At 37.8% G+C, this 27,192-nt stretch overlaps 1 protein-coding gene across 4 annotated transcripts in view; it reads right to left on the reverse strand.

The window, feature by feature from the left end:
- RPS6KA6 (ribosomal protein S6 kinase A6) overlaps positions 1-21,943 on the reverse strand; it is a 128,218-nt gene extending 106,275 nt beyond the window's left edge. The window contains exons 1-3 of one of the 4 annotated variants that reach the window (XM_072955839.1): positions 21,864-21,943; positions 21,418-21,654; positions 5,173-5,223 (exon numbers count right to left, since the gene is read on the reverse strand). In XM_072955839.1, the coding sequence (XP_072811940.1) occupies positions 5,173-5,223; positions 21,418-21,495 (129 nt within the window). In that variant the 5' untranslated portion in view covers positions 21,496-21,654; positions 21,864-21,943. Of the gene's footprint in view, positions 1-5,172; positions 5,224-9,922; positions 9,956-21,417; positions 21,840-21,863 lie in introns of those variants that run through there. The other 3 variants (XM_072955841.1, XM_031671561.2, XM_006218540.4) reach the window with 3 other exon arrangements.
- Between the last annotated feature and the right edge of the window lie 5,249 nt (positions 21,944-27,192).

Consider the following 27,192-nt stretch of genomic DNA (forward strand, 5'->3'; position numbering starts at 1 on the left):
GGTGGACAGAGGAAGGAGAATACTACTCAGCAATGAAAAGGAATGGTCTATTGATATATTCAACAACATGGACAAATCTCAAATACATTATATAGTAAGTGGGAAAAAAACAACCTCAAAAGGCTATATATTATATGATTCCATTTATATGACATCCTAGAAAAGGTAAAACTAAAAGGTATGGAGAAGGGGTTAGCAGTTGCCAGAGGTTAAGTCTAGGTGTAAGCTGCAATGGGAATTTTTGGGGGGAGGAAGATGGGACTAATATATGTACCTTGATTGTGGTAGAGATGCACAACTCTATGCATTTGTCTAACCTCAGAAAGTTCCATGAAATAGAGTTAATTTTACTGTATGTAAATTTAAAAATAAACTTAAAGAGTAACTCACCCAGCATCATTTATTTGACTAGCATCTTTCTTCTTAAAAACTCAACAAGAACAAATAAAGTCACTAATGATGTTCTTATCTTACCTGATCTTGATGCAGCATATTGCATTTGACTAACCACTCTCTCCTATTTGAGTCTTTGTGGTATCAAACTTTTACTCCAATTTCTTTGCTCTTTTCAGTATCCTTGAAACACTGTAGATTCTCAGGAAATGGACTTGGGTCCCCTTCTCATCTTTGCTCCACATTCTTTCCCCAGATAGCTAATTTACTGACTTGACTCACATTTACTCAGATACTACTCTTCTGAGCTCTTGATCCATATAACCAACTGCCTACTTGAAATTTCTACTTGCTCATCTCACATGTCTCTCAAAAATAACCAATACAAAAACAAATTAGTGATTCCCCCATCACACACACAAACACGCATATAAATCTATTTTCCTCCAGGGTTCCCAATTTTAATAAATAGCACCACTATTCACCATATTACCTCAAAAGCATGTAGAATATGGGGGATTGGAAAAAAAACTGTAATGGACTCATCATTAACATATAGGGAGAGGTGCATTTAGCAAAAAAAAAGCTATTAAGAGTTATTAATACCAATATTAAGACAGAATCCTGATAATTGAAATTGACAAAATGACTCTCAGGATTTTCCACAGAGGAAGATAATACAGTTTTCCTCTGCCATCTCAGTTACTAGTTACTTTCTATTCATACCATCTTATGATTAATTTATCATGAAGCTGTGTCTGAAGTTAACTGGAAATAAAACGAATCTGAATGAGTCAAAAAGATCATTATATCCTAAAAATCAATGCAGTCCACAGAAATGGCCTTTAAAAAGAGAACATTCCATTACTCCCACCTCATCCACCTTCAACAAGGTACCAGGTTTTCAATATGACAATATTCATTCCTATAGAAAAACCTCAATATTCACTGATATTTACTAAAACTTAAGTCATATTCACCTGTATGAAAACAAAACTATTTTCAGAATTCTCTGGGACAATAACCTTTATTTCAAAAATAAAATTTATAGTTGGAAAAGACAAGCAGACATACTGTTTCCCCCAATTAAGTGCCAAATAGGGGAGAAAAAAACCCTATAGAAAATTCTTAGAAGCTTATCAACAATTATAAAGGTAGTAACAATATACTCAAATACTCCAAAACCCAAGTGAATACTCTCTCATACCAGAGCCTAATGAAGAATTCTTTTTAATTATTTTCACTGTCTCAGAAAAGAATTAAATAGATCACCTTAAAATATTCTGGACAAACAGAAATACTAAACTGAGTTGCTGTACTCACCGAATCTCAGAAAATTACAAGGGTCAAAATATTTTCCCTTCAGATCCTTAAAATTGGAGGTGGTGTGGGAAAATGAACATATAATTGCATAGAGTTTTGTAAAAAAAAAAAAAGGATTGTAATCTGGCCATTCTAACGCTATTAAGCATGTATCTATTCCTCACTGTTAAACTCAAGGAGCTCATGACTTGGTGTTAACAGATATACTGAAGAAAGAAGTAGAGAGATAAACAAGCAGGGAAGAACAAGGTACAAGGTAAGTGAGAAGTAGCGGTGATGTAAATCATTAACAAAACATACATAGGACACCAGTCTTTACAAAAAGTTTGATAGTGTTATAAACTTTCAAGTTGTCTCCAGGATCCCCAGATTCCACCTAGTAAATCAAAGCACTATGTTTATATAGTACCTATGTTAAAAATGTTTAAGAAGTTCTAATATAAAGAAATTTTTCTCTCTCAAATAAGCTTCATGTTTACAGGTTAGCTGCTGACAGATTAAGAAAGAAGAGTTCTTCATTTTTTTTTCACTTAAGTAAATCTGATCTAAATTTAGAGGTGGGTCCACATATGCCTAAAATAAAGGTCTGTCTGTATATAGGCATACCTTGGATATAAAGCAGGTTTAGTTCCAGACCACCATAAGAAAATGATTATTGCAAAAAAGTAAGTCATACAAATGTTTTGGTTTTCCAATGCATATATGTTATGTTTACACTAAACTGTAGTCTTTTAAGTGTGTAAAAGCATTATGTCTTTTAAAAGAATGTACATACCTTAGTTTAAAAATACTTTATTGCTAAAAATGTGTTAACAATCAGCTGAGCCTTCAGTGAATTGTAGTAGTAACGTCAAAGATCACTGATCACAGGTCTCGGCTGCCCACATGCCATCCAGACTAAGGAAGACACAAAAACGTATGGGCCTTGTGAGCCATGGCCACAACCACACTGGCAAACACCATAAGCACCCAGGAGACTGGGGTAATAACACTCGTGGCACATATCAACACAGGATCAACTTTTACAAATATCATCCAGTTTACTTTGAGAAAGTTGGCATGAGGTGTGAAAAGAACTATGTCAGGAATGAATGAGACATGACCTGAGGACCTCCATGTTTTTGGTCCATGCTGGACTTTCACTGAATGTTCTAAATTAAAACTGCTGAATAGCTCCTGTGTTGCTAAAAGGAAAGAATAATGCTGAGAACTGGACTTTTCCTAGACTAAAGAAAACATACATTTCCTTATTAATGAATGAGATGTGTTCCATAACCCAATCATATGTAAAGAACAATTTTACCCTCCAATTCAATTTCTTGGTAAAAAACTTATATAAGCTTATGTTAACTCCCTCCTTTTGTCCTATAAAAAAACCCTGTTATTTTCTTCTGTTGGGACACTATTCTGTGTTCCTCTGGAATCTGTGATCTCCAAATTGCCACTCTAAGATCCCAAATAAACTGTGTTTTTGCCTCCTTACAGTTCAGTCCTTTTGGTTGGCATTTTTGGTGTCAGAAGTGGGATCCAAAGCAGTCTTCCTCCCATCTCCAAAGCCACCATGGATTACAATAAGATATCTGCATGAGCCCCTTGTGCTCTGTTGCCTCCCTAGATGTCCTTGGTCTGAGTGGTAACCTCTCGGTCCTGAACCTCCATCCTTGCTTGAGATTCAGACCTTTATTCTGGGTGTCTTTTGTTCATTCAATTGCTTAAGGGCTTGCTCCCTTTTGGTGAGTGCATTACAACAGGATGTCATAGTCTAAGACTGTTATGGGGGTTGGATTCTTACACATCTTGGAATCCTGCTAGGTACCTGTACAAAAAGTATGGAGCTGCCTCTTACGCTTACCTGGGTAAATGGCAATGGTATACCAGAGATGGCATAAAATTGATCTGGCCACAATGGGGAACTTTTGAAATTTTAAAATTGGTCTTTTTTTGTGTGCACAATTAGAAGCTAAAGGGTCTAAAACTAAACAAACAGAGTGGGAAGCCTACTTCAATTGGTACATTGAAGCCTCGCAGTGAGGTCATGAAAACCAAAAGGTTTGTAACTTTAAAATTGCTTCACTTCATGATACTGTTTCCAAGTCCCTGCTACAAATAAAGATCTATGTTCTTGTCTAAATACTCCAGTAAAGGCTCAAGAGGTCTCTTTCTCCCCTCCTTCTCTTTTAGCTCCTACTTACCCTGAACTTGCTGAGCTGCCATTCTACCTTTTCTGATTCTCCTACTCCTCCTCCAAAATCTTTACCCTCATCTATTAGCCCTCCCATAAAAACCCTTCCCTTTGTCACTACTTTGAACACTGATGACACTTGCTATCTGGTAAACTAAAGGCCTTGGCCCTCTGAAGAATTATGGGTCATAGCCAAGGGATTTCCCAAGGTCACTGAGGACACCCTCCACTTTGCAGAATTTAACCTTGTGATACAAACCTATGGTCCAGGCTTCACTGACTTGTATCAACTAACCTGAATCTTAGTCAAAGAAAATCAAGTAAGACACTGGCAAACTACTGCCAGCTGGCTTCACCCTTTAGATGATATCCACAAAAAGGACACCAGTGTGGTGGCACCAGCTTCTCAGGTAGCTTGAGACCTTCATGAAGCAATTCCTCAGGCTTTTCCCCATGCCACTGACTGGGTCAGTGGGGAAAAATTCAGTCTATTACACAAAGACCTGATAAAACTGTTCATGATTATCATTCACGCCTAAAGACAGTATTCTGGGAAAACTGTGGACTATCTGCTGGGGTAAACAATACTCAACCCTCTTTAAGTCAATCTTTGTTGGGGACTAGGTGAGAAACTCAGACTGCTGATGAAATGGGCACAATAAAATTGGAAACAATGGCCGCTCCTAACCTAGTCAATTTGGCTAATCAGCTATCTAAAACAATCCAATGTACAGAAAAATGCAAGACAACTAAAATCATAAATTTTCAACTGCAGCAACTGGCTGCTGCTGCTCAGTGGCCACCTCAATGGAAAGACCAAAGTTCCCATAAAGGCCCTTCCACGAGCCAAGTGCCTGCCACTATTTTCAGTGGCCTGGCCATTGGAAGGAAAATTGCCTAAAGTTAAAAAGAAGGTTGTATCAGCAGCCCGAGGTCCCTTGCTCTGACTCTTTTCATAAACTTTTGGAGAAATTCAAGAAGTGCCTACTTCTTGTGCAGTCATAAATACATATGCTCCAAGGAAAGTGTCAAGGTCTTCCCAATACTCCCACTTAAACTGTTGAGAGAATTAGATTTTTATAGGAGATAAGACTATTACTGCTCTTGTGGACACAGGAGCAACTTTGTCTGTCTTGATCTCCACCAGCCTCAAGGCCCTCCCTCTTCCTTGGAATCCAGAAAAGGTATAAGTGGTGGGAGTTTTGAACACAGTTATGAATGTAAGCAAATTGGCCCCTTTGTCTTTCAAGATAGGCTCTTTTCAAGAAACTCACCAGTTCCTTCTTGTTCCTTCTGCTCATGTACACCGTTTGGGCCAAGACCTCCTGGAAAAATTAAAATTAATATTTCCTTTTCCCCAAAATGCAAAATACACTTACAAATCCTTGACCCTTCAAAGTCTACTTCTAACTCTAGTCCTGATATTGAGATTCTTCTCCTTGTTCCTGTCTTGTCAATTCCCAATCACAAAGATTTGTTAAATTCTGTTCTTCCTACTATGGTACACCCATGTCTTCAAATGACATAGGATGCATTCATTCAGCACCACCAATTAAGGTCCAGGAAGACCTTAATAAACTTTGCCTCACCTCAGATGACACCCTCTCAGGCTTGAGGCTCTGGAAGGAATTCGTCTCACTGTTGAGGCATACCTCTAGAAGAGCCTCATAATCTCATGCACCAGTCCCTATAGCATACCAATTCTTCCTGGACGAAAGCCTCATGGTCGAAGTTGGCATTTTGTTCAAGATCTTCAAGCCATAAACAATTATAGTCATACCATGTGATCCTGTGGCCCCCAACCCTCATAGCATTCTCAAGTTAATCTCTCTAAACACAGTTCTTTACATTCATGCATTTATATAGTGCTTTCTTCAGCATTCCTGTCCATCCAGATAGTCGGTAACTATTTGCCTTTATGTGGGAATTACATCAGTTTACTTGGACTGTTATGCCTCAGAGCTACATAGAAAGCCCTACTTATTTTTCACAGATACTGAGACAAGATTTGGCTGATTTAAATTTTGCCCATGGCTCTACTTTACCCCAGTACAGTGACAGCTTTTTGTTATGCTCCCCCACTGAGAAAGCAAGACTGAAGGATAGTCTACAACTCCTCATTCAGCTAGCACACAAAGAACATAAGGTCTCAAGGGACAAGGTCCAATTTGTTCAAAATATAAACAAAGAAGAGCAAAGAGGGTTTCTGCTCACCACCCAGTCCTATAGGAATTAAGTCACAACCCACTGCAGTCACTGACCAACAGTATAGTCTAAGAGGAAATTAAGACCATAATAGGATGCTCTGGGCCTTGGACAAGCAGGCCCCTTAGATAGTTAGATGTATATCTTAAGAAGAACTTGAATGAACCCAGATTCTTGCAGCTTCCTATGCATAGAAAAGCACTAAAATCATTAATTTGAGATATCTGTTCTTTGTGACTAGTACTAATCTTTTGGCAAGATGTATACTTGCCTGCACATACCCTCTAACTAAAAAATAATATATATACTGCCTTCTCCCCTACCTCTATGGAGTAGTTCCCTCAGAGCTACTGAGAGGCTATCTCTTGGGCATTTAAAAAAAGTGCTCAGTAAGGTCCCTGAATAAAACTTCAACTCACAACTCTTATGTTGTGTGTTTTTCTTTAAGTCAACAAAACCCAGGTAGGATACTTGAGTTATTTGTTTACCCCAAGGGCTGATGCTAGATCCTACACACATTCAGGGCTTATCATGGTTTCCCATTCCTGCCACCAAATGCCAGGTGAGAGGCTTCCTTGGGCTAATAGGCCATTGTAGAAGCAGGGTTCCCAACATCTCCTTGTATTCAGAACCCTTTTATTTCCTTTTAAAGGACAAGGGGCCCAATCCTCTTGTTTAGAATAATGAGGCTGAGACAGCTTTTAAAACCTTAAAAACTTAGTTGGCCACAGCTTCTGCTTTAGGAAATCTTAATTATTCTACTTCTTTTCTACTATGAAGTTGTATGGAGTTAGCAAAATGCCCCTGGAGTGCTTCTTCAACCCCAGGGGGGCAAATGCAAGCCTTTCAACTACTACAGCCAACAGGTGGACCCCATAACTCAAGGACTTCCACCTTGCCTTTGAGCAATAGAAGTCACTACTGCCCTTCTGCAGGCTACAAAAGAGATAGTTACAGGGTCTTCCTCACAAGTGTCTGTCCCTCACTCTGTTGAGGCACTCCTGAACTCACACCACACGTAACACTTAATCTGCTAGTTGGCTGAAATTTTATGAAATCTTGTTTTCCTCTCCAAATGTCAGTTTGTCTCATTGTAAATCCCTAAATCCTGCCATCACTAACATATGAGACCACACATGACTGCATAACCACAACTGATCTTTTGACAAGTCCATGTCTAGATCTACAGGAAACACCTTTAGACAACTCAGATGCTTCTTAGTTTACTGACAACTCCTATCTAGGAAATGATGATGGGCATCTGAAAACTGGATACGCTATCACTACACCCTTCACTATAATTGAATCTGATGTTTCTTCAGCCCAACAAGCTGAACTATAAGTACCACTCATGCCTGCACTTTGGCCTCTGGCAAACATACTAACATTTACACATTTATGCAGGTATGCTTTTAGAGTAGCTCATGAATTTGGAATGCTTTGGAAACAGAGAGGTTTCCTGACCTCAGTGGGAAATTAAAAATGTCCCTTTTGTTAAAGCCTTACTGGATGCAATCTTGTTGTCACAACAACTGACAATAATAAAGGTCCTAGGGCATTCCAAAGACAACATGTAGGAAGGAAAAGAAAACCAGTTAGCCAACAGAGCCACTAAGGAAGCAGCATTACAAGATTCAAGCTCCATAAAGGAACCTCCTCCTATTGGTCATTCTATTCACACCATATTAGCTACTACTTGGAAGGACACCCAAGATTTAAAGGATATTATCAGAGATGGGCAATTGCATGCTACATCTAAGGACAACAGAGGTGGATTTCTGAAGGATGCACATTTGATCAACATATTGGGCTTTGGTATGGGCCAAATGGCGGCCTTGCTCTTTCTGCAGTCACTCAAAAAACTATATTAAAATTAACATATGAAATGACTCACTGGGGAACTGATAAAATGATAACCTAGGGAAAACAGTACTTTTGGAAACCTTTTCCTACAGAAGAAGCCAAAATATGTCAGAGGTGTCAGATCTGTCCTAAGTACAATCCCAGAAAATCAATTCATACTTTTTAAGGCCACTTTCTTTTGCCTCCTACTTCCTTTGCTATCTGGCACCTAGATTCTATCCAGCTGCTTCCCTCTCAAGTATACAAATATGTTCAGGTGATGATTTGCATGTATTCCCATTGGGTAGAAGCCTTTCCTTACAAACAAGCAACTGCCCTTGCAGTGGCCAAAATACTGTTGGAAAGGACTATTCCTACTTGGGGAATTCCCTTGGAAATACATAGTGATAAAGGTATTCATTTCACTGGAGAAATTCTAAATGCTGTTTGTGATCTGGCCTATACTACATTTCCACTGTGCGAATCATCCTTAATCTTCTGGTCTAGTGAAAGACCAATGGCATAATCAAAACTCAATTGGCAAAACTCCCTGAGGCCTTCAGCCTTCCTTGGCCTAAATGGCTACCCATAGCTCTATTAAACTTAGGATCTACACCCTTTGAAAAACACAAACTGTCACCATTTGAAATAATTACTAGAAGATTCATGATTCTTGACTCAGGATCATATGAGCCACTGCCAGTCAATTAAGGTATTTTACATTATTGTCGAAGTCTCACTAAGGGTCTAAAGAAAAATGAGCACCTGTTTGAAAAATCTTTCCACAGTGTGCTCCCAGGAGATGGAGGTACAGAACACCACAATTTACAACCAGAGGACTATGTTTATTGGAAAAGACATCTTTTAAAGGATTCCTTACAGCCCAGATGGAAGGGACCCTATCAAGTACTTTTAACCAACCCCTGTGCTGCTAAACTTAAAAGCACTGATTCTTGGATTCATGCTTCACATTTAACAAAGGCTTCTCCACTTGAGTGGAACTCTAAAACCATTGTAGACCTAAAGCTGAAATTGACCTGGAAGTGATGCAGATGACACCTGATACAGATGGCTCTCCCAAGACTCTGGACCAGGCCAGTACTCTCCATGAACCCCATAAATGAAATTTTTCTCATTAACCTTATTCTAATTGTTGCCATCATAGTGTTGCTATATCTCTGTAACTATGTAATAATTGATGATGCATCAATTTAATCACTCTCCTTATACTCCTTATTATAGACACATTTTCAAGGAGTGAAAATTTTCATGAATGGGTTTATGCCTGGAATGACAGTTCACAGGAAGTGACCCTGGCCCATTTGTCCTTTGATTTTGACTATGAAGGACTGGAGAACCAAACTTTTGGGACTCCTCTTTATGGCTACTGGTTTATTAATGCTCTTTGCCCTACTACGTACAGTGGGCATCTTCCATTGATGGTAATTCTATGAAAACCATAGATTTTGCCTGAACTCTGCTGGGAATAAGCCTCTGGCTCCAGTTCTTGGCCATCTAATTAATCTATTCAACTTGGGATGATTCTTTCACAAACCAAGGCCAGTGAGCCACACTTACTCTTCTTTATATTAAAATGTCTGCCTTTTCTTGGGATAGTTCTTTCACTAGAGTTATTATTATCTCTCTTAATATTCATCCAGATCTCTTATGTCTGGGAAAATAATGCCTTAGCCCACATTTCCCAAAGTCTAGCCACTAGAGGAAATCTAACAGACTGTTGGATATACCATCAGTGCCCCAGAACACTCACTGAATACCAGGATCCCCTTGCCTTGGATATCTCCAAACTTACTGGTATCCCTCCACCATGTCTTGTTCATAATTCATCTATTCTCCTAGCATACTGTGTCTGTCTACTCAAATCCACAGCTCCCTTTCCTTGTTTGGTCAATAGAACTAGACAAAACTCCCAACAGTTCCTTAGAAACATTTGTTCCAAGGGAACCCTGCAGTTACCTGGAAACATCAGATCCAGCAAACATCAGATCCAGCTTCCAAACACCCACATTTACCTCACTGTGCAACAACAACACATATTATCATAACCTCCATGTTGTTTTCAGAATTAATATAATGTTCTTAAAACAGCTAGCACAGTGCCTGACATGTGCTCAGTAAATGCCTGATGTGTAAATATTCTCCTGCCAAAAAGAAAATACAGGAAAAAATATAAGAAACATTTTAGTTAATAATTTACCAAAGTTGAATAATGCTACCTGTGTACAAAACATCTGTGAATCAAAACTTACTGCTATATCATCATATGCTACTGATTTAATAGTTTTAGTTCTAACATACTACTGTGGGAAGATTACTCTTAAATAATGATAGAATCATTTTTGATCAACTTGAAACCAATCTTCCAAATCATCCCATAAAGATACACACATATTCACGCATAGATTTCTTACTTCAAGAATCACAAATTGGAGTGAAGCGAAAGGTATCTTTGTATATTTTTACTATAACACACTTTATCAATTTCACTTACAGTCTTTCAGTTAGGCATTTCCAAAAATAAGAGTCTTTTTGTTTTGCTTTCCACATAGCAGGTTTAATCTGTATCCTGAGTTTTAAACTACAAAATATTTTCAAAGGTTTATTCATAGTCTTGGCCATTTCCCCAGCAGACATCTTTATTTTTTTAATCTTTTAGATTGAATTCTACAGTCAACACACTGATTAGAGAAAATCTGATAGCACCTACAATATTCATTTTAAATGATTTTCTTTGATATTTCTGGCTCTCTAATTATGCAATACTCCTATTGCTTCTACCCTAATAGGATAGTCCTTTGAAACATACACACCTAACCACTGTCACCGCTTCAGGGGAGATTTAAGAAAGGGTGATTCTGTTTCAAATTGATGTGAAAGAATTATCTTTTAAAGAGTCTCAGAATGGGCAAAAGTGTACACCTCCAAGCTATTCTGTTAGTTGGGTATTTAAAAACAATTATAAGGCTCAGCTATAAAATAAATTAGCTCATAAAACATATCCATGTTCAAATCAAAGCATAAAAACGGAGTCCAAATTTAAATATGGATGATCTTTGAGATATTTACCATCTGGGGTTACCTGTGCTTTTGAACATCAACTCATCTTTACCAGTACTCAATGTCACATCTTCCTTTTTTCCTCACACCTTACCACACACAGACTTCTATCTATAAACACTGTCTTATTTATTAAGTATTTGTTCAATCCCTCTATCACACTGTATGCTCCCAGAGGAAAACAATCATATCTTATGACTCTTTATAACCCCACTATCTAGCATATTATCTAGAACATAATTGATCCAGGAAAAATATCTGTGGAATGGAATGATTGAATTTGTAATTTGAATGAATTAAATGTAAAAATAAATTCAGTAAGTAACTGCCATAGGTTTTCCTTAGTTTTTTTATTAATTTTCTTACTTGAAACATTTAAAATCAACTTTTAACCCTAATTTTATAAAGAATTTCCAGTAGTCATTTTATCATTTCTGACTCAATTTTAAAATCTGACAGCCAACAGAAATTCAGCTCTTTCAAAATCATTTCAAAAATACATAGCTTACTGCTTCATAAGATGTTTTTCAAAAAAAAAGTATAAATTCTTAATATTCTATATCTTGCATGGAAATTATTTCAAAAGTTCATTTTTTTTCAGAGTTAGATTTCTAACCCTAAATTTTGTTGGCAGATTAGTATAAACTTAACTTTGCATACCACATTCTGAAGCCATTTGTTTAAACTGGGCCCCATAAGCCAATTTTTTTTACATATTTAAATGATTGTTTAAAAAAATATGCAACAGAGCTTATAAAAAGGCAAACAAACTCTAAAATAATTTATCTGGGTCTTTACAGAAAAAGTTTACCACCCCTTGGTCTAAACTATATAGTTTTTTTAATAATTATAAGCATAAATTTTTAAAATGCAAAAAAGAGTACAAGTTGGTTCAACAATCAAAAAACAAACTAAAGTTATCTACTCTGTGGGATTATAATTGCCACAGTACACACAGAATATTGGTTCACCCAGATTACATTCATAATTTTGTAACATTCAACCTGTATTTTCCATTTACTTTTACTCCAACGTCCCTTGCACCCTTACAGAAATTTTTAAAAGGCCAGCAAAATGGATTTTCCATGCTTCTTGAAACCAGTAACTTTATTGGCAGAAACCTATAATAATCACCTCCCTGAAGGCAGGAAGAAGAGTACATTAGATTTTAGAAGCTGTTAATCCTAACAATAGACTAATAGGTAAGAATATTTACTTTTTGGAACTGGGTGTAATTCAACCAAATTGTTTTCAATATTTCACTTATATCATACTAAGTGTTACAGGGATTTAAAACAAGGAAAGTCAAGTACATAGCTTTTTAGAACACAGAATCTAAAAATGTAAAAACTGAAATAATGATGACATTTCTGTTAAAAAGAGATAATGACTCTAAAGTTACTAAATTTATTCAATTGGGATGAGTCTCCAAAACAATACCCTAATTCAAAATCACTATCTTCAGAAATGTTATTTCTAGAAAAAGAGCCATGTCATAGCCCTCTTAATAATCTCTCTGCAAGATAGAGCCTGATAGTTTAAATAAAAGGCCTGAAGTCCGCCCTATGTTATCTAGCCAAGCCGATGTTTCCCAGGGATTGCTTACATGTATCTGTTAAAATTGGTCACATTAGCTATTAACCATCTTGCTATTCAGATTCTGAATAATCTAATTTCAAAAATTTACTATTATTGCTACAATAGCCATTTTTGTTCTCTGCCATACTTTAGCATACACCTCAGCAAGTTGGAGGTGAAATATACAAACACACACACACACAACCATCATTAGCAATGAAGGGTAACTTGCTAACCCAGAAAACTAACCTCTAGACTCTTCATTATTTCAACTTCAAGAACTAAGAGACCCAAATTCAAAGGCAATCCATTAATAAAAATAAGTTTCTTTTCCCCATGTTTGTAGGAGAGCACTAAATAAAAGTAAAAGAGACATACATCCAAACATAATAATCCTCTCCAACTGCCATCATCCAATGCCAGGAGTAAGGAGAGGTACATTAAGACAAAAATAAGATGTAAATTGAACTGCCATACATACTGAGGCTCCACTATTAACAGTTGACTTAAAGAGGAGGAAATCTGTTAACAGTTTTTAAAGCCATCAATATTAAAAAAAAAAAGCAAGGAGTGGAAAGGAGCTATCAATGAACCTATGAGCAATTTCACAGGAGTATGGAATTAAAACATTAATACCTCAGAAAATTTTTAATTTTAAAAAGCTTTCTATCAGCTTAAATTTGTTGGTCTTTGTGACATAATATACTGCCCTTTCAAACATTTATTTGGGACTATGGAAGAATGGATGGATATACAGTTAATTGATTTCCAGTTATCAAAGGTAGAAACCTGGAACAATAACCAAATGAATCCTATCTACTAACACAAAAACTTACACATAAGTAGACATTTAACGATCATTTGCTGAGTGAATGCATACAAAATAATATTTAGAACCAATTAAAACCAATCTAAGTATCATCACGCTTTAAAAAGAACTGGTAGTTGTGCAAATGACAGGTTACTATGAGTTGAACTAAGCATATCAATAATATATATACATTAGAAAATATTTGTGGAACATTTTAAAACTTTGGTCCAATGAAAGAAAAGCTGCTTCCCTGGTTACTGTTCAGACAGGAATTTGTTTACTCTGCTTGAAATCAGAGCTAATGACTTTAATGATTCTGAACAGCTCCAAAGTGTTCCCCATGCCAAGGCACTGGCCATCTGGCCAGTCTCATATGCTTTGGAAATTTTACTTTCAGAGGAAACATGTATTATGTGTAGTACAGATGAATGCACATATATACATGATGTGTACATACATGGCATTCTTTAGTAGTAATTCTCACTGTAGTAACCTCTTAGAGATGTGAGGTCCATGTAATTTCATTAAAATACAACCTTTGAGCGGGGAGGGTATAGCTCAAGTGGTAGAGCACATGCTTAGCATGCATGAGTTCCTGGGTTCAATCACCAGTACTTCTAAAAATAAATTAAAAAAAAATACCTTTGGGAATGTGAAATAAGTTTAAAATGTCCATTGAGTTATTTATCAGGGTAAAAGAAATACTTTGTCTAGGACAACTCAATTTTAGAGTTATTTTGTTGAAAACAATAAGAACTTTATTATCCTTGTCAAATATTATATGCAAAGAACAAATATTTTACTTACTTCTCAAAATCATCATAAACACATTAATTTTCATTTTATATATGAACACCTTTATTTTGTTTCTTTACTTTTCTCAGAAATTAGTTGACCCTATTTGTGTAGATCTATTTTGTATTCCCTATTCTGTTTCAATGATCTATGTGTCTTTTCTTCCAATACCACAGTGTCTTAATTACTTGCAGTAACATAGTAAACCTTAATATCCCATATAGAGTGATTTCTTGCATTTCAGTCCTCTTTTCCAAAATTATTTTAGATATTCTAGTCATATACTTTTAGATATGAATTTTAGAATAAACTTGTCTATGTCTATAAAAAACCTTGTTGGATTTTATTGACCTCTGAGTAAATATAGTTATTGAATCAGCTGATCTCATTTACTCATCTGATATGGTTGTCAACAACTTGTCTGTATCTTCTCCTTATCTTCAATGTCCTTATAAAACAGACAATGTGTAGAGGGAAAAACATAAACTTAAAAAATTAAAATGATCTAGGTTCAAATTCCAGCTGTGCCTCCCACTGATATGTATGTCTCTTTCTCATCTGTCAAAAAGATACACCTTTTCTTATCAAACTGTTTTGAACAGTGAATAAAACTGAAGAGATAATACATGTTCAATAAATGTCTTATCTTTCTTAAATTTAGAGATACATTTAAGATGGAAAGGATTCCAATGTCTTTTGGGTAAAAAGTTTACATTGGGTGTTAAAATTACTATGTTTCCTCTTAAAGTCTGTCCCCATCCCCTTTACAGGAGTGGCAGACAGGTCCTGTAGTGAGACTAATTATTTGTGGCCTTTGAAAGTTTTGTTAGAGGTGTGATGGGATATTTTATTCACAACGGAGTCACCATCTCCTAGCTAGTAATAAGGTATGCAGATCATATAACTTCTAAATTATAAGGTTAAACTATATCAAAATCAGGACATTTTTGTTTCTCTTATGAAAAAGCAAATTTCTCAAAACTACACAGCAAGAGCACACAAGACAACTCAAACAATTCCTTTGCCAGTCATATCTTAGAACAACAGAATAAAACATATAGAAAACCATTACAACTCATAGAAAATTTATTTTAGAGCTAACTGCTAGCTTAGAAACTGATACGCTTTTTTCTTGTTGGATAATGAAAACCATATGACGATTTCTCTTTTTATGGTGGCCTAGAGCTGTACATCATACTAATCTGGAGAATGATGCCCAGGCACCCACCAGATTAGTTAAATATGAATTTCTGTGAGTGAGGCACAAGCGTGGAAATTTTTTTTAACTCCCAGGTATATCTGATCTATAGTCCGAAGTGAGAACAACCAGTCCAAGGAAATCCAAGGCCAAATCTGCAATTCAATTATATTTTAAATGTGCAGTAGACACTTAGAGCCTGCTTACCTGTGTTCTATGTTCTATTTCACCCTCCAGCCCCATCCTCCATCCTTTCCATATACCTTCTAGTTTATGTTTTTCCTTATCCTGAATACCAAAATAATTTTTATTGGATTTTATTTCCTATAAACTATCTCCAATATTTTGTGAAATGAAGCAAGAAATAAGTAAAACACACTCTCTCCCTCTCAATCTCTCTCTCTCTCTCTCTCTCTCTCTCTCTCTCACACACACACACACAAACACCACACATACACAGCAGGACCTACTTCTAATGTACAGATACAGGTTAAAATCTAGCAGCAAAATCAGTTAGACAGAATGCCTCCAGGGCAATTCAGAAAACATCACTATTATCTACAAAAGCCAGATTAAGCTTAGCTCTAAATCTCTCTCCCATCCAACTCCCTTCCCACCTAAAAACAAACAAAAAGAAAACAAAATAGCCAAAAAAAAACCCGACTAACATCAAGAACAGTAAATAATCTTTGGAAAGAACATAAATGTGTAAACATTATATAGCAAATTCTAACAAAGTACTAAAAGATAAGACCTCAAGATTCCAAGTGCTTACCAGATCTTCACAACTGCTGCTAGAGACAATGACAGCATCCACCAAGAGATAAATTACAGGAAGAGAGAAAATCTTATATTTCCCCCTCAAAATTATAGATAAGAGAAACTATGAGAGGGGTGGTACTGAAACAACCATATGGCCTAAGAAACAAACAGCACCAAGTCAGGCCTTATTATGAATGGTGAGGTAATGATTAGCCCTCTTGATGAAATAATCAAGGTAGGAAATACAGAGGCCCTGCCCTCAAGGAACTGACCTGAATATTTCCAGATCAGACTGGTTTAAAGGAATAAAGTCTTGGAGAAACTGGGAAGGCACCAGTGATGGGGAGGGGTCAGAGCCCTACTGGCCACTCCCCCATTTCTATTCCAAATGAACTTGGTGAAAGCATGTAAGAAACACAAATGTCCCTGTTCTCTTTTCCACATTCCAGAAAGAAGCACCAGTCACTATTTTCAGCACAGCCCTCTGCACCGAGGGTTGCTATTTAAGATGAATATTGATAAAGCAAAAATTACAGGCCTAAGGACCATTTTTAAAGCACTGGAAAATTTCTTAGCCAGTAATAAGTGCATTCACTTTTGGTAGTAAAGATTTTAAGCAAGCCAAGCATAACCAGAAATCTTTAGCATGGTTTGTTCTTGTTCAAGACAATATGAGAGAGAGGGAGGTTCATTTTAGCTTTTTATCTCCCTATGCTGCAAGTATCAATTTATCTTTATATTAGTCCAGTGGCTAGCACAGACACTTTTATTGGCAGGCAGGCATTAAATATCTGTTATATTGAATTAAGTCCTACCACAACACTCCTAATCTCTCTTACTCCCCAATCTGTTGCCAAATTCTATTTTAACTCTTCAAGGTCTCTCCTATCAATCCTCTCCTTTCTACCTCTTCTGTCCTAGTTTTAAAAAAAATCTACTACTTCCACTGATTAATATTTCCCACCTTTAGTCTCTCCCCCGACTCCAATCCATCCTATACACTGTCATCCATTACTTTTCAAAGCACAGATCTGATCATGTTATTCATGAACTCAAAAACCTTCAGTATCTCTCATTTACAGAACACTGAAAACCCTTACACTGGTTTTTAAAGCCCCATACAATGTGGGCCTTGCCTATGTTTCAGTGAGTACCTCATCTCACACTACATCCCCATTCTCACCTCAGACTTAAATCCAGGCAATATCAGATTCCTCCTTCCTCCAAGAACACCTCCATACCTTTAATATTGTCCCGGTTCACCAGAAATATGCTCCTTTCATCTATCTCTCTAATGCTCTGCTCAAATTGTACCTCTTTGACAAGGCCTTATTAGATTCATCCCTAAATCATCACCACAACCAACATCATTATTGATGGTCCTGTGACTTGTATAACAGCAGTTTCTGCATTTATCTATCTTGCTTACCTGAATGTAAACCCATTAGGGTGGAGTGGGACCCAGAATGTTGTATCTTTTGGCATTCCACATTACAGTAGTATGTACTGCACTGCCTTGTACCCAATAAACACCTGATGAACTGAACCAGTTCCTACCATGACAAAAGTTCAGAACAGGAAAAAAAACAAATAAATGTCAATGAAACACCTCACTAACAAGTTATTACAAATTAAGTTAGTAAATTGTCTCTCCTTATCCCCCAAAGTGTTCCTAAATATGACCTCATATTTTATCCTTAATTACTCTGTGATTACAAATGTGATTACTATACTTAGATGAAACGATCAGATCTAAGGAGGTCTTAAGAAAAACTGTTCATAATAGGGACATCTAGAGCTATGACTATGGCCATCAAAATCCCAAGATTTTAATATAGTTGACAGTAACTCAGAGTTTAGGGGCAGGGAAAGGGGCATGATGATGACCGTGGAAAAAGAAAAGGAACTGGAGACCTACTATGTGAAAAGCATCTTGCCAAGTGAATTAAACCCAGTACAGCATTTATTTTTTACATATCAACCCTTGAAGAAATTTTTCCTCCTATTTACAGATGAAGAAATTGAGGCTCAGAGAGATTAGATAACTTGGATCACACAGCTTGTATGAGCTGGAGGTGAGATTGGAACCCAGATTAAATCAGCCTCTAAAGCCCATGTTCTTTCCTCTACTACTACAGAGTCTCATGAAATTAATTAAAACTAGCAGTTTTTCCCAATCTGCCATATATTTGCCACGCTGGTTAAATTTCTAGAGTTTGTGGCTTTAACCCCAAATTGTTTTTAGCAGTGAACTGTATTACTTTCAAAACGAATTTCCTTGAATAAAGGGAGTAGTGCTAAAGAGAAATATAAAAGTACTAATTATAATTTAATATAATAAATTATATAATATGCAATTTGAAAACTCTATAATAAATTTCATCAGAAAGCAAGCACTCTTTCAACAAAACACAAAGTGCACAAACTGTAATACACATGGCACTATCTCATGAAAAGTCCACTTTACTTAAAAAGCCTATTCTTAATGACTCTTGCCTAGGAATGGCCAATACTCATCACATCTTAAGTAACACCTCTTCCCTGTTCCTGACAGAATCCAGGCAACAGGGAAAATTATGGCTGCCTGAGGGGTGATGCCCTTTTAAGTCACTATTCCCAGTAGAACTAATTGAGACAGTCCCTGCAAGAGCTCTCACAACCAAAACTTGCTTATCTTTTTTCCCCTCTCCCAAGAACCCTCTTCCCAGGAGCCAATGGAGCCTGTATTTCCCTTTTTCAGGCCCATTCTCCACCTCTCACTGGAACCAAACTAATTCTTGTTTGAAACCTCTGACATTTTCCCATAGGACATTTTTACAAACAATAGTTAGTTTCTTCATCATTATACCTTACTATTGTTCACTGGTCTAAAAACGTAACTATCCTTAATAATTTTTTCCTGTGCAAAAACATGTTAAGAGTCTAAACAACCAATTCTCACACTTCTGAATGCTAAGTCAAAGGGTAACAACTGCCCATGAAACAAGACAGGTAAAAAGATATTGAAAAAGACTCCACAATATATGATAGTGTATATAATCTTTAATTTTACCAGGATTCAACACACACAGAAATGGACAGAAATTATTTCCCTTGACATTAAAGTTAACATATTCTTACTTACATTTTCTTTAAGTATTCAAACATTTCGAAAAAGCATATTCTACAATGAAAGCACCCTTAGTCCTAAAAACTATCATGATTGAGGGCTGCAAAGCTCATGCTCAAAGGTTAACATTTCTAAAGCCAACATCAACAAACACGTAATTAAAATAAATATAAATTCTGGGAAGTAAAATTGTTTCCTTCTTATCAAAAGAATATCATTATAAACAAACATCAACAACAACAACAATAACAAAAAAAAACCTCTTCTAAGTACTAAGAAGGTCTAAGCAGGTTCAGACGTAGCATTTAGTTTTCACCTAGAATATTTTTAATTAAATCACTTGCAGGTTTGCAAGTGACTAACCAATCATAACTATTTTAGAAAAAGAAGGCAGAAATACTATCTTTACCACATTACCTTCACCTTTCGTTTTACTTCATAGGGATTAACAATTTCCACTCCAGTATTTTTCCAAATTGCTGAGGTAGAGAGACCCATTGTTAAATCTCTATAATACCTAAAACATACTGTAAACAATAAAAAAAAACCATATGCGGTAATTACAATTTAAAACATTTCTATATTCAAAGTTAACAAAAACAATAAATAGTAGGCATGCGAGCGGCTCCCCCCTCCCATCCCAACCTTACATCCAAGCATTTGACTCTTTTTATAAACTAGATGTCTGGAACTAGAAGTCAACTGATTGTGTATATGAACAAAACAAAATTCCTCTTCCCTTCAACAGTCTTCTAGAAAATTCTTGCAAGTAAGAAACATTCCTACATTCCAAGAAGAAATAAACCCCTCTTCATTTATCTTGTTCTTAAGGGATGCAGAATATTAAAATGTATTTTGGAATTCCTTAGTTAACTAGTTACATATTTCCTTTTAGCAGAGAGGGGTTCAACTTTAGACTTCTTCCATATTTCCACTACATTTCTTGTTAAATGTTCTGGCACGTAATTTTAACCCCAGTGTAGTTGGATATTTGAAAAGAAAAAAGAACTTAGACAACAGTCCAAAGTGCATTTTTAAGGATGAAGCAAGTACTTAAAGACAAATTTGAACCGAGAGATGTGGAGGATTGCGAGTCCTACCTCAAAATATTCCACTGTGAATCAAGCTGGTATTCAATATCTTTAGGAAATCTATGATGGCCTCTACTGTACTACTAGGCTGTCAATTGATTAGGTTATCAGAAAAGGATCCAATCTTCTATCCCAAAAGGCTCTTTTTGTGTTTAAATGCTGCCTGCTTTTAATAATAATAACAAACCAACAATAATAAAAACAAAGTACCTGTCCACATCTAAGTTCTCATTGCACAGCTGACCAAAGCCCAACCAGAGCAGTTTCAGAAGTAAAAAGAGTGGGAAGAGAGGCGAACCAAAATATCTTGGTTAAACCTCACTGTCTTACCAACGATTCTTCTTATAAAGGCTGAGGTTTACTTTGCGTCTGCTTTTACTGACCAACGGGGCGGGTACAGCACTTGGGCAAGGGAAAAGGGGCGGGAGGAAGAGGGTGGTAGAATTCAGAGGACCGCAAAGGAGGCAGCAGAACATCACCTGAATGTAGATAAAGAAACCTGGCCTCCAGTTACTCTCCGCTTGAGTTGTTAAAAAGAACCACAAGCCACCAAGAAAAGAAAAAGCTAAACAACTAAGGAGCACTCATCCCTATGTGCAAATATCCCCAGAGTTCGTCACCTTGGCGTGTTTTTGTTGTGCTGGGCTCCTAAAGCACCCGGGGTTCAATAGAGAGCTGGAGTTAGCAGCTGTCCCCCAACGTGCTCCCAGCGAGCAAACTGGGCGCCAAAGAGAAAGTGGTACACGCGGAGCCCGGCGCGACACCTGGTGCATCCCCCGGTTTCACTTCAGGTCGCAAAGTAAAGAAACTTAGTTACAACTCCGGCGTGGCCCGCGAGGCAGTCACTCCGCCCGAGGCCCGGGCTGCACTCACCCGCCTACTCCGGAGCGAAAGAGCAGTTTGGGCAGAGCGTGCTCCGCCGCCCCGCAGCCTCAAGGGGGCTTGCCTGGGCACCACGCTTCCCAGCCCCACGCCCCTTCTCTCTCGGGCCCCGGCAACGGTCCTGAGAGAAAAGGGGTAGCTCCAGCCCCTCTTGGCCACCACACTAACCTCGCCGCTGCTTGCGCTGCCGCCGAACACCTCCATTTCTTGGTCCCCGGGCTCGTCTTGGGGAGCGAACGGTAGCATCGCCCCTTCAGGAGCACTCGAACAGGAGCTGCCAACCGCCCGCGCGGCCCCGCATCCCGTCTTTTGAGCTTGCCTGCCACTGCCGCCGCCGCCGCCGCCGCCGAGATCCCCAGCCTCGCCTTCAGCGACAGCTGCCCTCGCCGCGGGGTCCTTCAGAGACTGGGAGCGAGGGGTCGCCGTCACCGCAGGCTGCTGCTCCCCATAGAGAAGACAACTCTGTGCTGCCTCTCCAAGAGCTGCCGCTCAGCTCGTGCTCACCACTGCTGCCGCCGCGACTGTCGCTTGGTGGTGACTCCCCCTCAACCCCGCTTCCTCGGGCCCCCTCCCAGCTCCCAGCTCTGTCAATATGGCGGCAGCGACGGCGTTACCTGTGCGGCGCCTGGAACCCCCCACGGCGGCGGCACAGCCGCGTCACCCGAACGTCAATGGAGATTCCCCAGCCTTGGGGTGGGAGGGGGGTGGGAAGGAGGGGCGGGGGTGGATGCTGGGGACCGCGTGGTGAGGAGTGGGAAGGAGGGGAGGGGGACGTGCTGGGCGGGGGAAGCAGGAGAAGAGTAGTAAAATCCTCTGCTAGTGCCTCGGTAAACCTGCCCGCTCCACAGAGCATGCGCGGCGCTGTTCACACATGCTCAGCAGGCCCTCTCAAGTCTACGGAGCTGCCTTGCCGGCGGGAGGATTCCCAAAAAGGATGCGGGAATCGCGGACCCTCCTGAGCTTTGGAGTCAGTGTCAGGGGAGGATTCCAGGAGTATCTTCTTGCAGGGCTCACAAAAGCAGGTGCCCTTGTACACCAAGCCACGCCCATTTTGGTACTAAGTGACAAATAGGGCGGCGGTTTCAGTCCATTATACATTAGCCTCTTAGAAGCTGGAGGCAGGAAGAAAATCCGTTTAAAATAAATTAGTACAGCTGTGCTCCCTAACGCCCTGCCCACCCCCCACCCCCGCTTGTCCCTCTCACGGTATTTATACTGGTTGTCTTCATACTATTGAAGACATACAGTGTTTCCAGTGTTCACATACACACACATACGCCACTTATTGGACTGTACGTACGGCAGTGGAGGCAGAATGTACCAACTAATCTCACTTCCACCCCACTTTGAGGATATTGTGATTGATTATCATTTTTCTACCTTCTTCTAATCAAACCTTTACTGCTTTGCTACTCTAAGCCACACAAGGTACCAGGCACTAGCGATTTAACTGAAACAAATAAAAGTCTCATACACGGGAGATGATCAAGATCCTTCTCATGAAAATAAATCAGAAACTAAAGTAAAAAATGATTTCACATTTGACACTTCAAAGAACTTAAAAGAGCAATTGCAACAGTGACTAAGCCAACTCAGTACCTTGGAGAGGTTTCTAACGGTAAACATAAAACAGCACTCCCTCCCTCTACTACACCTTGGGCTGTGGTGCTATGCTCAAGAAAAACACTGAACTGTGCCCTGCATTTATTTTACTATCTAGCGTCCAGCCCTAGCAAAGTAAAGCAGACCACAAAGATTATCACTGAATTGCAGACAAAGATCACTAATAGAGCTTAAAATTCCAGTGAGAAAGTGTGCTTTACGAATATGATTCTGTAAAAATGAAAACTTTGAAAGTAGTGGGAACATGGGGCTACAAAGAGTGAATATATGTGAGTGTGTGCGCACAGGCACATAAACACCCATTTGGCTGAACCGACAGCGTTCTTAGGCCAACCCTTTTGAGCGTTGGATCTCATCCCTCATTGCCTACTCAAAGGCTTTGTTCTGCAATTCTCCCCCCACCCCCACCCCCATCCCCTCTCACATCATCTATTTTCCTCCCTCTGACGTTTCCCATCAGCAAAAAACAAGCTGTTACAGACTTCAATTTGCTGGACCACTCATTAGCATTTAATGCAGTTCATGACTCCCTCTTTCTTTAAACATTTTCTTCACTTGGCCTTCAGAACAAAACATTGTTCATTTTCCTCATATATCATCAGCTATTTCTTCTCAGCGTTCTTTGCTGGATCATCCCTCATCTTCCTAATCTCTAAAAGTTGGAACTTCAGGGCTCAGTCCTCAACCTCTACCTTTCCCAACATCCTAGGTATTCCCATATTCCATCCCATTCCATGGCTTTAAATCCCATCTATATGCTACGGACTCTCAAATTTTATCTCCAACCACAAACTCTTTCTTGAAATCATGACTTGTATATGCAACTGCCTATTCTACTTGGATATCTAATAGGTATTTCAAACTTAACCGATTCAAACTGAATTCTTGTTTTAACTCTACCAACCTACTCCTCACTTAATCTCCAAAATAATTAATGACCTCCACCAACCACCTGGTTTATTGCTCAGTCTTCCTACCACCATCCATTGCAAAACACCATCCCCATGACTATCTATCCTCACCCTGCTTTTTCTTTATAACACCAATCAACTTGTGGTATATGATATATCTGTGTATTTATTCCCTCCAGCACCTAGCTTAATGCCCAGAACATAAGAAGGCTCAGTAAATACTTTCTGAATGAATAAATTTGTCCTTTTCTCTTGTTTTAAGCATTTGATAAATACACCACATCACATATATTAAGAAGCTTCCTCACTGTGAATGTATTACTTTGCTTCTGTATAAAATTTAACTTTCATATATGTTCATTCATTCAACATTCCCCTTAGCATATAAACATGCACACATTTCTCTCATTTAAAAAAAATAATTAAAGCCCCTTCTTCAACTCAATGGTTTTAATAGACTCCTATTTCACAAAGCTTTCAGTTAACAAGTCTTTTTTATTTCTATCTCAAATACTTTTAAATGTTTGCTTTATCCCAATGGCTATTGTCTCAGTTCACCTTATAAAATACTTACTTGAACTAATAATAGTAATGATTCCTCTTGACTGGTCTTTCTGACTTTGAATTTATTTTCTCCCAATCTATCCTCCTCACTGGCAGCCCCGTAATCAAAATTCTTCAATAATTCTTCCATCAGCTCCAGTAAAATATCCAAATTCCTTAGCTCTGAATGCAAATGTTTAAATTCTTTCACCATCTGGTCTCTGACTATCTTCCTAGTTTCATCTACCACTTCATATTCCAGTCAAATATATGCACATGTTGTTGTCTCTTCCCTATCCCAGTCTTCCTAGACAACTATCTCTTAATAGTAGTCAATATTAACAACCACTATTTGCTGAGAGTCCACTATACTCCAGGCATATGTTCTTCATTAATTCATTTAGCTCTCATAACAACTTGTAAAAATTTATGTTACCTTTATTTTACAGGTGAGGAACCTGAGCCTGAAAAATGTTCAGTGATTTCTCCAAGACCTCACAGATATTAAATGAAAAACTCAGAATTGTAACTAAGTCCACCTAATACCAAACTTTCTACCTGATTCTGGTGCTCTGTGAAGCCTCTCTGATCTTACCTTCCCCTCTCTATACCCTCCTTCCATTCATCCCTGGGAAAAATTAGTCACCTATTCCTCCGTACTTCTATAATGTCTTTTCCATATACTAATTTCAGCACTTCTTTATCTTTCTTCACCAGGAAACTTTAAGCTTTTTGATGTTATTGAATTAGCTTATTAAGCTCTGCATTCACAGCATATGGCTGGTGCTCAATAAGTATGTTGGATGGACAAACAACATTTCTCTACTCTAGCCAGACACTGTGTTAAAGCTGTGGTCTGATATGAAAATGTATGACAGTATTTAACTCTGTGGAATTTAATGCTTTTTTGTTCTGCATTGACTCCCTGTGTTAAAGACATATTATCTGATCTTAAGTTATTAGTAACCAGAGCCTATTAGATCTAATTTCTTCTAGCCCAAAAAGCCCTTGAATTGTTGGTGAAAAACATGATAACTTTATTTAAGCACAAAGGCAGGTAGTAAGGAAGAGTTGAGCTTCTAAATACTTTACAGAGCATACACAGCAAAGATTATTGCTTTCCCTTCAGTCTTCAGGACATTTTTAGCCTCAAAATTTCTATATGACTATGTATCTCTAGATTTCCAATTATTTTAGCATAGCATTAAAAATTTACACAATAGGGGAGGGTATAGCTCAGTGGTAGAATACCTGCTTAGCATGCACAAGGCCCTGGGTTCAATCCCCAATACCTCCATTAAAATAAATAAGTAAATAAACCTAATTATCTCCCCCCCAAAAAAACCTAAAAATAAATAAATAATTTTTTAAAAAATTTACACAATATTTGGTAATATTTTGGTGGTTCTGGAACTGGGATGTACTATAACTAGTTTCTAAATAATATATTGTTCATAAAAGATGATGAGATGGGCTCTACCAAATTAGAGCATGTTTTCTGAGTATTTCCAGGACTAGGGAAAGGGTACACTTAAACCTCCATTCTGACTTCTTTATCCTGTGACAAATGGCATACACTGGATGACCAGGGTCAGGTGTGAAAGTGGGTGGTCATGCAATTTAGCTGAAAAAAGTGAACTGACCCATATGGAGATAAAAAACCAACTCATCTTGGCCCCACTAAGGGGGTGTGAAATATGAACCAAGAGCCTTTGATCAGCAGATCACAGACCACCCACAGATCCTACACTGTGGTTCTGATATACAAAGTAATACATATTTAGGTTATAATTATGGAAAGAGCCACATAGTCTCTCAGTATTCTCTGCCTATTTCCCTGAAGTTTATAATCCAAATAGCTGGAAAATGGTGAGCCAACACAGAGCATAAAATCACTATTAGAAAAATACACAAATATCTTATTTTGGAGATATTCTGATTCAAAATATAAAAATGGGATCTGTGTACAGAAACAGGAAACTTTTAAATTTTAGCAAGTACTTATTATCTTTAAATCATTCCTTAGGAATGTCAGATAAATTTCATTCTCTAAAAATACTAAATAATTTTGGTTCCTCTATAAATAAATTTCAAAAGGGGAGCAATTCACACATACTTGTGAAATATAAGTTCATTATTGCCTTTTTGTTGAAATGAATGAGATTAAACAGTAAATAAATGATAAATATGATCATGGTTTGGCAGTAACTAAAGTTTACAGTACACAGAGGATGAGATCCTTTAATAGTACTAGAGAGGGGGAAGAGTAGTAACCATTGCTTATAGTCTAACTCCTAAGATTTTTTGAAAGATACTTACATTTTGTGATTTAGCTAGAACTCCAATTCATTAAATTTTACCAATGGCTCATGTTACAAAGGATTTCTGCTAAGCAAAATATTAAAAAGTAAAAATTTATTTTCTTTTTATTTCTAAATCTCTTTCAATCTAGCCAACATATTTGGTTATAATGATATTTTCTGGGGAAAAAAAGACAAAAAACAGTTGATCTTACTAGTGGGTTTGTCAAAATGTTAGTACGATGGATCAACTAAATAGGAAATAAATTACAAGGATAACATACATAAATTTAACAACTAGCCATAGTTGACAAAACAGATACATTTTTATAAGCCAAAGCAATAACACCAGATGTGAAGATAATCTGGCTGCCCACATCCTTCACAGCATTATTCAACAAAGTAGGGCCAACTAATTTGACTGGTTATTTGATGTCTCTTCCCTAACTCACAATTTTCCATTTGGGTCCCTTGGAAATCTTAGAACTTTTTTGAGAAGAGTTCCTTCTGAGATAAAGGTGGACCATTTTTTGATTAAGGACATAGGACTAGTTATGTTACCCTAC

Source organism: Vicugna pacos, chromosome X (genome assembly GCF_048564905.1).
Source record: "Vicugna pacos chromosome X, VicPac4, whole genome shotgun sequence".
In the NCBI taxonomy this organism is placed as follows: Eukaryota; Metazoa; Chordata; class Mammalia; order Artiodactyla; family Camelidae; genus Vicugna; species Vicugna pacos.